This window comes from Opisthocomus hoazin, chromosome 17 (genome assembly GCF_030867145.1).
Source record: "Opisthocomus hoazin isolate bOpiHoa1 chromosome 17, bOpiHoa1.hap1, whole genome shotgun sequence".
Taxonomy (NCBI): domain Eukaryota; kingdom Metazoa; phylum Chordata; class Aves; order Opisthocomiformes; family Opisthocomidae; genus Opisthocomus; species Opisthocomus hoazin.
In genome coordinates this window covers 5,247,071-5,260,003 of record NC_134430.1, presented here as the reverse complement: position 1 = coordinate 5,260,003, position 12,933 = coordinate 5,247,071, and the positions used below count along the sequence as shown (strand labels likewise).

At 49.4% G+C, this 12,933-nt stretch overlaps 1 protein-coding gene across 16 annotated transcripts in view; it reads right to left on the bottom strand.

The window, feature by feature from the left end:
* EPB41 (erythrocyte membrane protein band 4.1) overlaps positions 1-12,933 on the bottom strand; it is a 95,362-nt gene that overhangs the window by 39,994 nt on the left and 42,435 nt on the right. For 15 of the 16 annotated variants that reach the window (XM_075437782.1, XM_075437784.1, XM_075437773.1 and 12 more), the window contains exons 2-6: positions 10,300-10,768; positions 7,682-7,912; positions 5,229-5,333; positions 2,161-2,203; positions 96-171 (exon numbers count right to left, since the gene is read on the bottom strand). In XM_075437782.1, the coding sequence (XP_075293897.1) occupies positions 96-171; positions 2,161-2,203; positions 5,229-5,333; positions 7,682-7,912; positions 10,300-10,768 (924 nt within the window). The remainder of the gene's footprint in view (positions 1-95; positions 172-2,160; positions 2,204-5,228; positions 5,334-7,681; positions 7,913-10,299; positions 10,769-12,933) is intronic. The other variant, XM_075437780.1, reaches the window with a different exon arrangement.

Genomic DNA, 12,933 nt, shown 5'->3' with positions numbered 1-12,933 from the left:
GGAATAACATCCAAATATTACAAATTTCTTTTCAATCTTCCAGTCCCAGCGGTTTCCTTGGCTCAGCGAGCTCCCTGGATGCCCGGGTACCTCACCTGGTTATGTCCTCCGTCAGCTGCGCGGGATCCGGTGGATAGAACTTGACATTGAAGGTAAAATCCCAGGGGCCTCCTGCAATGACAGAGAAGAGGCTGAGAAAAATAAACAGCTTCACAGTAGTCAATCGTTACAAGCAGCTGGGGATATCCAGTCTGATCTTCAGCATACAGCCAGCGGATCAGAATTCTGATTTTCAGACTGCTCGCTCGCACAGCTAGCTGCTGCTTAAGCAGACGGTCTAAGCTACAACTTCATTTACAGGTGCTAAAATACAAGCAGGAAAACCCAGGCAGGGCAGGCATATGCATGTGAATAAACCACAACTTGTGGAAAAAAAAATTCATTGTTAAGAGGCTAAATTCCTCACATATTTTTTCATTGATTGAAAAGGATTCATGACGAGAGGTCAGGCATGTGCTATGAGTTAATGAATTAGTATTGTTCTATCGCTTGACCCAATTTTCTAATTTCTCGTAAGGAGCAGATGTGCTAATTCACTCAGCAGCCCAACGCACTGTGGGCGGGTGGTCAGACTGCAGTTTAAACTCAGCACAACACAAGCATCAACCTCTGGAAGGGACCAGCCAGCATTGAGACAGGAAGAGCTTTACAAGTCCAGCCCTAACTGCTGTAACACAGCTGGCTGCAAACCTCGTCCAGCGCCGTTCCGGGCAGGAACTGGAGCGAGAATCCACACAATCACACCCAGAACTGGCAGAATTCGTGGTACGGACAGGCTGGCCGGGTGACACGGCTCAAGGGGTTACTCCCTCTTTGCCTTGAAAATAACCACCTTTACCCGCAGAAAACAGCCCTGACCAAGCCACTCAGTGCTCGAAGTAATTTTCATAGCTACAACCCCCTCCAGCTGCGCCCTGAAACTCTATAGTTCAAAATAATATTTACTTCAGAAAGAGAAGAAAGATACCCCTGCGGTTAACTTGCGCAGAGATTTATTGCGATCTCAAAAAGGGAGGAGGGGGGACACAGCGTTCATGGATTTACTTCTTACGCAACCCCATCACTGGGGTAAAACACATGGCATGTTGTTTCCATTCTACGCAGTTCAAAACAAGCTACTCCAAGAAGGCATTTTAGGTAGCAGAGGTTACCGAAACCACCATACACTGGCGTACACATCTTCATATTCAACATATATTGAAGTAAACTCCAATAATTTTCCATTTAACCCATCTCAGGGGACCAGGCTCCTATGCAGGTTGCTCATTACGCTTACGAGCTGAACTTTACCTGCACGGCACGGCACAGCACGAGCAGCTCCTGCCCTTACACACATCCTGCTATCGATTCAAAAGGGAGTTGGTGAGAGCAGGAGCTTTTCCTACTCTTAGCCCTGGGGCATTTCCCCCCTAATCTGTACTTAATGACACACTGCACCCCCCAACAAAAGCATACGTAAAACAGTAATTTACTTTCATGAAACAGTATTTTACTTTCGAAGCACAGTTGTTTCTGAGAGAAAAGAAAAGCCTCTAAAACTACTGAACTTTGACACTGCCCTCATCTTGAACTAATTCAGTGCTAGCAGACCTTAAAATACACCTCTGGAGAGCATCTGGCATTTGCCCTGATACTACTCGAGCCATTTATCACTCCAGTCCCCCTACCTGGGCCTCAAAACAGCCTCAGCGTCCATAAAAACTTGCCAGAGCATGCAATTCCGCTCAGGCTCTCCCAGTCTCCTTTGGGGTTTAAATGCTTCCCACCGACACCTATTTTCCCGTCCCCCAACAGGGAGCAGATCTCCCATTTCGGCACTGCGTAGCAGCAAGCACCGCATGGGTTTGCAGAGGGCGAACACCCCCCAAGCTATGTTTTCCCAAAGAAATGACATTTTTTCCTAATCTAGAGCATCAGTAAGTACTTAGGAAGAAGTGAAAGGATGCGCAGACTACTTGAACTTGTGCTGCTCCCTGCCAGACACCCTCACTTGAACTCCCCCCCATCCCTGGGGCCCCCGCGTCGCCCGCCAAAGCCATGCTTATTTAGGGAAGGGGGGAGAAACCACACCCACCCACACGTCAAATTCAATCTACTTACCATGAACCTGTTTTTTTATTTCTTTGGCAGGATCCAGCCATGTCTGTAAGAGGACAAAAACATTCACAGTTTGACAGACGTTCCAGAAACACCACAGAAAACTGCAATTCGCTAAAAATACGGCAAAAAGACAACGTTTGACGGGAACGCAGCCATGGAAACGGGAGAAACGGTGCGTTTTTCACAACTCTCACTGCAGTCTGCGGTCTCAGTGGTTGCATTTCCAACCCTTCACCTCCCAGGTACGCGCAGGGGAGGCACGAGGCACCGGAGGAAAAGCAAAGCGCAGCCTACGAGGGCTGCAAGCACGCAGCAGCGGGTACGGCTGCAGCCACAGCCAGCTACGAGGGGCAACTGTGCAACACTTTTTTCCTCCAGAACCTTTAAAACGAGGCAAATAGGACGTCTGCACTCATCTTGGGCACCCTGTCTCCACACTTACCCTATTCAGAACAAAGATCGCCAAGACCTTCTATTATTAGCTACGGTTTTTCACAACCTAATCGCTGAAGTCCCTCATCGCTGGGGAAGGCTGGAATTTTTTACAGGAGCGTGACATACACTTCGTCTCTTTTCAGTATGACTCAAGTTTCTAGTAATTATCTCAGCTACAAATTTAGAAATATATCCTTCCCTCCCTCCCCCTGCTCTGTAATTTGGGGGTTTTGTGGGATGGTGGTGCAAAACAAGCCTCAAAAAAACAAAAAACAACTCCTGCTTTTGCCAGCACAGTGTGAGCAACTCCCGGCACGTCAAGCCTGAGCCTCTCCCTCTGCAGAGCTCAGGGTCTGCCTCGCCGAAGGGGACAGCGCGGTGCTCGCAGCCCTCCTGGAGAGGCTACGTTAAACCACCTTCTTCATTTTCATGAGCCCTGAGGAGGATTTGGATGTCCAGGTCTCCCGAGGTGAAGGAATTAACCCACTGAATCCCCTGAGCTAATCTGTCTTCACCAGAAGGACACGTAATTTCATGGCAGGGAGACAGCAATATTTGCATTTAATCTTCTCTTTTTATATGCTTGCCCCTCTAACCTATAAAACTGGGGATATGAAATCCATCTGAACTTTAGACATGCCACTTGCTGTCTTTTCAGGGCCACCATTTCAAGCAGAGCCTCTCTGCGTCCACACTGGTGCGACGACCGCTCGCCACTGCCGTGGAAACGGCCGAGCCCGGGGTGCAGTCATGCATCCTCGGCACTCAGCCTGCCTGATCCAGCAGACAGTGCTGGGTACAGCAATTAGCGGCATTTCGTCCACACTGTGTCATGGATCAGGGGGAAACAATCCTCCCTTTCAGAGCAGCGTGACCATCGAGCTCCTTCGGTGCTGACCAGACGCTCTGGCCGCTGTCACAACCTCCCATTCCCACTGTCACCACCTCCTGTTCCTATACAGGAAAATGCTCATCCCCAGAAACCTTTACTCCCTAAATATCAAGCTGGAAAATCCTGCATACAGCCCTTCCCTGTCCAGGAGCACAGATGTGTATCTCCGCCTGCTCTGCACAGCTGCGGGTGAGGTGAGAAGCCCATCCGTTGGTTTCCTATTAAGGTCCTTTCCACCTGTGAATCAGTAACTCGGTGTCTGGTCTTGTATGAAGTTACAGCAAGAGAGAGAGATGGAGCCTCAGATTCCAAAGTTCAATAAAAATAACCAGAAATATTCCCCATAAACCCCAAAAATGGTGTTTTCCCCTGTCAGAGCAAACCAGACTTCCACCGAGCTCACTCTGCATTGGAGCTAAACTCATGCACAGCAGCTTTACCTCGCTCAGCTCCCAGCTCTGGGACAGAAATTGGACAAAATCTCCTGTTTTCATCCCTGCGGTTAAAAAGCTGCACAGCCCCTTAGCCCTTGTCGGCTGCGGGGGAAGGAGGTGCACGCTTTTGCTTTCGGAAGAACAGATGCCAGCACGCCTGGGCATGAGAAGGGCATGTCCTGGGGGTCTGGGAGATGCAGCGGCGAGCTGCCCACAGCACCCATGGGAGAAGCTGAGCTGCTCCAGCTAAAGCCTTTCTGCTCTTAATTGGATCTAAAAGTACACCTATCCCTCCCTCTGCCAGCACAGCAAACCCCTAGAGTAAAAAACCCAGGGTACATACGTGGAAGCAAATCTCACGTACAAGAAAACAGCAAGAAACCAGAGACAGTAAAACAAACCCATGACAGAGCTCTGCCTGCCTCAAATAGCACTGGGCTTTCTTTTGCCCTTGTATTAAAAACTCACCCTTGCATCTATTCAGTATTTAACGACAAATGCCTGTCAGCCATAGCAACCTGGCCCACAAGCGACTGCCGCAGGTGAAGCTTGGGAACAGTCAGAACGCGGACCCGCGTAACTGGTCTGAAGGAGGGAAAAGCGGGCCCTTCCTTTCAACTGGGCACACTTTCGGCTAGCTTCACGAAACAGGGCTTGAGTAATTGCTTGAGTTAAAGCGTAACCAAGGGTTTAAAAGATAAGACGCTGCTTGAGTCTAACCAAACAAAGACCTTCAACTGAAACCATGTGAGTAAGAGTTTTGGTATGAAGAGTCACGCATGTTTTTTCGACTCAACTCAAAACTGCTCTGGACGGCTCTGACGAAACCTCACACAAAATGACACCAGTGCCAAGGCAGCCAGCTTTCACTCCTGGTGACCGCTCAGCCTCACGCTTTTGGTGGACACAGGCTCCAGGACTGTGAAGTTCCCCTGAAGTGTGTCGACATTCAGGCTCACCTTCTACAGCCTAACAGTAATTAACCTATTCTTAAAATCACAAATAAAAACAACAGTGAGAGAAGCCTTACCTTCCCCTAACTCCTCGAGCTACAGCTTTAAAAATCAATGGTATCATTTTGCAGTAAACTAATATAATGAGTTTTCTCTAGGTGAAAATGCAAGTTCACACAGCTTTTTTACTAAAATCCACATTCCTGTAGTCATTTATTCACAATTTCTGCCTCTGTGATGACCCTCTTGGTCCTTTTTTGGGGAGGACACCAAAAGGAGCTCTAAGCAGAGCTGATCCTTTGAAAGAGCGGAAGCCACCTGGGTGCAGAACATCATGCACCAGCAGCTGCTTACCCGGGAGGTCGGCGTGTCCCATATGGCCAAACCAAAGTAGTCTTCTTCCAGGAGATTGAGGTGGTCGCAGACTTTTTTAAGTAGATCCTGCCCCTTGGCGTGTTTCTGCAGATAAACAAAAGAAATGCGGAGGGACGGGCTCGTTTTTGCCTGCCCCCGTTCACAGGAGAGGGGAGAAAGGGAACGTAATCAAACCACACTGTGCGCTGCCAGGCAGGGAAAATAGTCCCGAGTAGCTCCAAATCAGATCTCCTGGCCGTTTCTGAGCAAGCACCCCTTACAGGAAAGAGCATCAGGCATAAAATTCAAACCAGAGAGGCGATGGGAACTGCAGCCGGTCTCGCTGCTACCACCAGCTCCGTGTCTGAAGCCCCTCCAAGCTGAGCTTCTCAACACGACTCCATGAACACCGAGGATTCGTATGGTTTTTCCCTCCCTAAGAACACCGCACGGATACCTCCCAGCTCCAGGCTGTCAGTCAGGTGTTGAGCAAAAGATGACCAATGCAGGGTACAAAAATGCTGCTATAACCCACTGCTACAGCCCCCCGTTTTGGGAGCAACCTGGCTTAGCAGGGTCACAAGAGAAACCGTGGCTCAGAACCAGGGACCATCATCTCCACGGCCTTTTCATCAACCCAACCTGCTGACGGAACCCAGCTTCTCCAGCTTTGCCTTATGCACCAAAAGCTGCTTAACACACAACTTCTTGCCTCAAGAAATACACTTTGGGCATTCCTATCTCCTCTTTTTTCTTTTTTTTTCCCCAAATCCTGCAGAAGCGAACTGGCCCTAGGAACAGACACCCTTTTAGTCCAAAAGCATGAAGAAAAACATCCCTGAGGCACAGAACTCTGGTAACCAGCAGCAGCTAACTCTATTGGAGGCTCCGCTCAAAACAAACTACAGTTCCAGTGACGCAAAATCAGCTTTATTAACGCATCGCTTGTGCCCGCATCCTCCTTTTAGTCATATTTGCATGGCAACTGATCCAAGACTGTAGCCTGTTCTACACCAGTCCTTCAGCTGCACGGTCCTTAGCGCAGGCGCTGGGACTCTGTAGCTAATCCAGTGCGTGTGTTAGCCTGGATATTTCTGCAGGAACTGGTAAATACAGGAATCAAAAACCTTCCATGGCTGTCAACTGGAAAGGACGCCTGAAAGCACTTATTCTTCTTGGATAAAAGCATTTGTGCTGGTCTTTGCCTACACCTTTGCAATTCCTTCCCAATTAAGTCTTAATAAATTCTCAAAATGCTAGAGTAGGATTACATTGGCATTAAAGCCAAGGGAACCTGTCAAGTCAAGAGGGCCTCACCGACACAGCGGGCCCTCCTAACCCTCTCCACAGCACCCACCGCGACCCTCTGGACCTACAGAAAGAGACTCCTGAGGTCCCGCTCGAGTCAGGACCGAGCACCCCACTGCCAGCGTCCGTGCAGCCTGCCAGCATCTGAAGGCATCGCTGCAGCCAGCCCCCGCACGAAGCCACGGCAAGCCGTCACCAGCGTTTCGGGGAACAGTTCCCTTTTGGGGGCTGCACACAAAACCCCTGGCAAAGGGGAAGGCGATGGGGGCGGTGATGCTCCGAGCTGATCCCGGCAGTAGCAGCAGCGATGCCGGCGCTGACCCACTTGCCCAGGATCACCCAAGGGAACGCGTTCACAAGGAGCCCTGTGCCCAGGCACCCTCCCCTGGCCCATTTAGCCAGCAGGACTGGGGAAAAACAAGCTGATGGAACTATGCTCCAGTGGTTAAGTACTGGATTATTAATATTCTGGACAAGTGCTTCAATACTGAAATGGGGATTTCCGCGAGCTTTTTATTGCCCTGACAGCAAGACGGCCCCGTGAGAGAATGCACAAAATAAAGCAAAAGAAAAGCTCTCAGATGAAGGGGTTTGCAGTGCTGTAAGTCAACATAATCATTTTAAATTGTTTACTGCAAATATATTCAACTGCAGGCTAAACACAACATGTTTTTCTTTACGTCCAAGCTCCAGGAGTTATGTTAGGCAGCAACCTGATAGGCAAATGTACCTTGGGTGAACAGAAAAGCACAAATCAACTTGACAACCTGTTTTATTCTAAGGAAAGGGGCAGAAGATATTTAGACAATCCCAACCTAACACAAAAACCTAAACTATAGCCTGGGATACAAATGAGAGAGATGATGAACAGCAAGTAAGATAACCTCTTTTTTTCTTAAACCCAAGGCACCTTGGAAATTGTAGAACGATATTAAAAATAAGATTCCTAGGCACCCAGAGATTTTTACAAGACACTAAATAAGTTGTTCTAGCTTACAGCAAGATTGTTCTGCAGTACAGCCTGTCATGTAATTCACTGACAGCAAATTAGGCCCCTGTGAAATCGTGCTTGTGGTGATTTTTCAAGGGGAGGAGAAGGGAGAGGGAAAAGAGGAGAAGCACAAACAAACCCCAGAAGTACTTACATCCACAGCACACTCAAAAATGGTGTCATCCAGCAAGACAACTTTGCAGTACATGTTTCTGTGTCGTTTTACTGCCTTCTGGGCAGCTTTCAAATCCTTGTCTGCTTTGGTCTCCGGAGTCTCTTGTTTCGGCTCTGGCTTGGAGCACTCTTCCTTCGCTTCCCCTCCTTCCTTGCCGCCGAGCTCTCTGCTGTCCGGCTCCGGGTCGTCCCTCCTCTCCTCCTGCGCAGGCTGAAACCCCCACATCACCCACGTTGCAATTTAGACGTGTCAAGCAAAAAAACCATCACAGGAAACAAGCACGCAGAGGTGCACTGCAGGGCTGGGACCTCACCCCAGAATTCAGCATCTGGCTTAAATGTGCCACCCGGGACCCGGAGCAGCAGCTTGGGTGAGGAAGGTAACGAGGCTAATTTTTACAGCCTTTCAAGTCATTCTGAAGTCTTCACTTAATAAAGGACATAATAAAAAAGGAAAAAGGGTTTGATAGAGAAATCAGGACAGATTACATCATGCAAATCTTCCTGGTCTTAACAGCTGCCCCTTTTGGACTGGTAACTTTCTCCCCTCCTAGGCCAGACACCCCGCGCACCCGCTGCCGCCCTGGGCGACGCGCTTTGCCCCAGCCCACCGCCCGCAGCACGGCAGCAGCGGCACTAACAGCGGGCTCAGCGCAGAGATTTCGTGGCCGTCTGCGCTGACCGAGCGGCACCCTCCCACCAGACAGGGAAGGCAGCCTTCATACCACCCTCCCCTTGCTATCGAAGCACTTTGCCAGCCAGCTTAATTCACCAAAACAGCAGAAAAAGACGCAGTTTGGGGACAGGAGGAGGAAGGAAGCTGGGTTTTTTTTTTCACTGCCATTTCAGCAGGTTAAATGAGTTCACGGCAGGCTCTGACAAGTGCTGGAAGTGGCTCGATGCAGCAGGAGCACGCAGCTGCGGCAGAGGAAAAGCAAAACCCTGTCTTTTCAGCCCATCGCATCTCATGAAATCACGTCCAGGCACAACTGCATGGAGGCATTTAAAAACTAAATAATGTCCACAAGCTGCTGACTTCTGTTCCAGCAGGGCCGGGACAATCGGGAGCAGGGAATCAGTCAAAGCTCGTAATGCCCGTCGGTCAGCATTTATCAAACAGGCAGCACCTCACAAATGCTTTCACGGCAGAAATATCTGCCGAGTGTCACAGTTCAAAAAGCCACTGACGTCGATCTAAAATAAGAACTAAAAAAAAAAACCAAACCAAAACACCCAAGCAAGCACAAATGCTTCGTCTGAAACAAACAGCCCATGGGGAAGGAAGGCTGGGGGTGCACACTCACATGCACTCAGATGCAGCAAATCAAAGTTAAGTAGAGAAAAAAAAATCACCCATTTCCTCTCGAAGACATGATTTCTGGGCTGAAATTGCATTAAAATTTCCAGCTCTCCCCCCGTTCTGCTAATCCCAGCCCTCAGAGGTACAAAACACAAGCAGGGATCATCCCATGTTTCTCACAGGCACAGAAATTTGGGATAAGAAAGAAAAAGCTACTACCTATTACCTTCTCTACACCTTTGTAAATTTGAGGAGGTGGATTTACAACTACTGCCTACAGCTGGCAATGCTTTAACTTGTAAAGAGCACTGCTCAAACAGTCAGCTGAAACCTAGAGTTTGCGGACATGTAACACCTCTCCAGAGCGCATTCAAAACGTTACGGCAGCGGGGTGAGTAATCCAGATTTTGCCACTAAGGTGCTGTGACTCCTGCGATACATGGAGGTTGGTTGGGTTTTAAGAAATCTGCATTTCAGGAGAAGGAGCACTCACCTTTCTCTAACTCGGGGAAGCTGCAATGGCAGAGCGGCAATTACCTGAGACACCTGCCAAGGAGAAAGAGAGGGCATCCAGTACCCCCAAACCAACAGGCAGCTGCAGCTTTGTGAATGCCTCCCTGTGAGTGTCTCTGCCTCAGTTTCCACTGTGCTTTAAAAACTTCAAATTTTGCAGGAAAAACGACCCTGGCTGTAAAGAGCAGATGTCAGACAGCTACTAGCAGCTGGGCTCAGCCCACGTGCTGTGCAGAAATCCCTCTCTACATGATGCATAAGCAGAAAATATTTGTATTTGGCCAGCTCAGCACCAAATACGCAGAACAATCACCCCAAGTCCTGCAACGCCATGCTCGTGCTCCTTGAAGCTGAAGAACCCCTCTCCCAAATTCACCTCCTCTTGCAGTCTCCACCTCACGCCACTGACCTGCCTTTATTCTGCACCCACCACGGATGTCCCAATGAGCAACTGCTCCGTCATAAATTATGAATTCGAACCCTAGTTCTGATGTGACTTCCCATGCCTCAGCAGAGTAAAGAGACAGCACGGGGTGTTTGAAGCTATGCTGTGAAGCGTTGGTACAATTTCAGGAGCAGGTACTTTGCAGGACAGTCTGATACAGAAATACCAGAGTGGGAAGCAAGCGACACAACACAGGGAGCTGACAAAAACCTTTTTAGCATCTCACGAGTTTTTCTGATCAAGTTTACCACCCTAGGATATGACGTTTTCCTAGTTTTGGCTGAAAAGACACGTTTTCAAGAGCAGAAGGAAGCGCGCCACACGGAACCGGACGTCTTACCTGTGTTTCTGCACTGCTTAAGGAATGGAGATCTAGTGACGGATCGGTTTTGAGCTCAGGCTCAGGAGCTGCGATCGGGGCTTTCACCAGGATGTCTTCATCGGGGCTGGCTCCTAATCCCGGGTCTTTCTGGTCACCTCCCACCTCTTTTGGAGCATCAGTGTCTTTGTCCTCTTCGGACACCTGAGACTTGGGCCTCCTGAGAAAGGATGAGAGCAGGCGGGAGAGACCCCGGCCCTCGGAGGTGCGTCGCTCCTTCTTGCTCTGCTCCTCGTGCGTGGGCGTATCGCCGTTGGAGGCCTTCGGCTTCTGCCCCGCTGCAGGCTGTCCCTCTGACCTCTGCTGAGCCCCTTCCTCTAGGGCAGCCTCTTGCTTTTGTGTTTCAGCAGCTCCTTCCTCCTCCTTGGCTTGCTGTTGCTCGGAATTGTCGGCATCTGCCGCTAGACTCTTCTCTGTTGTCATGATGATGCTGTAACCGAGGTACAAACAGTCTCAGTCAAGAGCTTTCCAACACTGAAGTCTGCATTAAGCTATTCAAACCAAGCCACAAGCACAGATACCCACCGTCCCCAGTCACACCACCCTGTCCTGCTGCCTCCAGCCTACAAAGTCACTAACAGCAAACAAATCACTCGTTTTGCTAGGGTTTGCTTTGACAGAAACACCTCCATCGACACTTGCCCGTGCATCTTACACCACTTGGATGACACCGACTCCAAACTGCTGAATGCCCTGGCACCAGGTCTGCAGCCTGGCAAGAGCCAACGATTAAAAAATGGAAATAAGATTAGGGAAGGGGGAGATGGCAGAGGGTCTCGCTGCACAGGGCTGTCCTGAGCTCCTCCCTTTCTCCATGTCCCTGTTCCCCACTGGCAGTGGGAGCAGAGCAGATGAGAATCATAGAATCCTCCAGGTTGTAAAAGGCCTTTAAGACCATCGGGTCCAACCGCATGAGGACACACACATGACCAGGCAATCTTCCCCGTACCACGCCACGCCAAAACCCCAGACAGCCTGCAATGGCTTGCGGGATTACAGCATCCTTCTCCACCACTGCAACTGGGAGGAGAAATCTGCTACTTGAGCATCAGAAATTGCACGGCCACAACCAACTTTAACACCTTCTCCCTTCTGAATGTCCCTGAAATAGGCCACAGAGCCTCATCATGAACTAACAAGGGGGATATTTAAGCATGATGAACCACGATGCTCTGCTCCAGGTGGGACTTATCAGTGTTGATCAACTACATTGATTTGCACAAGAAAGGTCCAGTGAAACAGAGCAGGCTTCAGGATTCATGAGGTCTTTGCACCCCACACTGGAAAAATGTAAAATGAAAAGGGTTCCAAACAATCCCCGTAATGGAGAGCAGATTTCTTCACAGCCCGCGTTATTAAGCTGATGCAATGTTTATTTCAACTTTAGCCTGGGCTGTTGACACAAAAAGATGGAAATCACATGAGAAGAATATCTATTTAAGGTATAAAGAGGACTCAAAATAATCATGCTTTAGAGAGGATCGAATTAATCTTTGTGCGCCGCATCACATGTATCTGCAGCAATAAATTGCCACTGCTTACACGGAGCAAATAGCACATAATCCCATCTACCTTCCAATCCCCCCAGCCCCAGCCTCGGCATACAAACATTTGCTCAAAACACATACTTAGAATTGCGAAACATCTCAACATGTCACCCTCCTACATATTATTCCATTCGACAATTTTAAATTAACTCATCCTGATTGCCAAAATAACCAGAGTGCTTCAAAGAGAAAAGTCCTCCTGCTTTCCAAAGTCCTCTTCCCTCACATTTAATGCAAAAGCTTAATATTATTCCTAACGCTGTGGTGAAAACAAAGCAGCATTAGAGACCTTCACTGAATTTGTTTCTCCAGCAATGCAAATTTCCTGAGTTTACCAGGTTGGTTTGGGTTTTGGTTTTTGCCTTTTTTTTTTTGCTGGGAGGGCTTTTGGAAAAGCAGGGATGGCAACCCACAGGGGCTGTGCTCCCACCGGAGAGATACTGAGCTATGTCAGATTTGTGACAGGCTCTCCAAGCTCTCCGAAACCTCTTTGCTTGGAGAAGCCCCACCAGCCAGCTCTGGGGACGAGCCGTAGGGCCCGTTTCAGCCTGGTCTCCTGCATAAGCCAGGTTACAGCATCACACCCTACTCATGATCTCCCCTGGGCGAGCTGCGCCGGGTTTCTCCAAACCCAATGGAGAGGTGGAGGCCCCTGGAACAGCAGCTTTCTACCTGCACCAAGAAAATGAGCGGGCATCTGGGCACCAGGGACATCACAAGGCAAAGATGCTGCCAAAACCCAGACGTGGCACGGCTCCGAGCTAGACGGAGACGCAGATGTGCGGAAAACCACAGTGGATTGGTTCTCCTCCTCTGGTGCTTTGCACAGGAGAAGGCAGGCCAGGCTGGCACTGCCCAACGAAGGCAGCGAGAGCACCCCAGGGTAATTCTCCAGAACGCTGCGAGTTGGGCGTTATGTCACCTCATTTCCCCAGAAGCCTTGGAGGAGTTTGTTTCTGCAGGATTATCGCAGGACAGGCTCTGTGAGAAAGCTATAAAATCCAAGTTAAATGGAAGGCTACAGAGGATTCACGCAGCATCCAGCCAG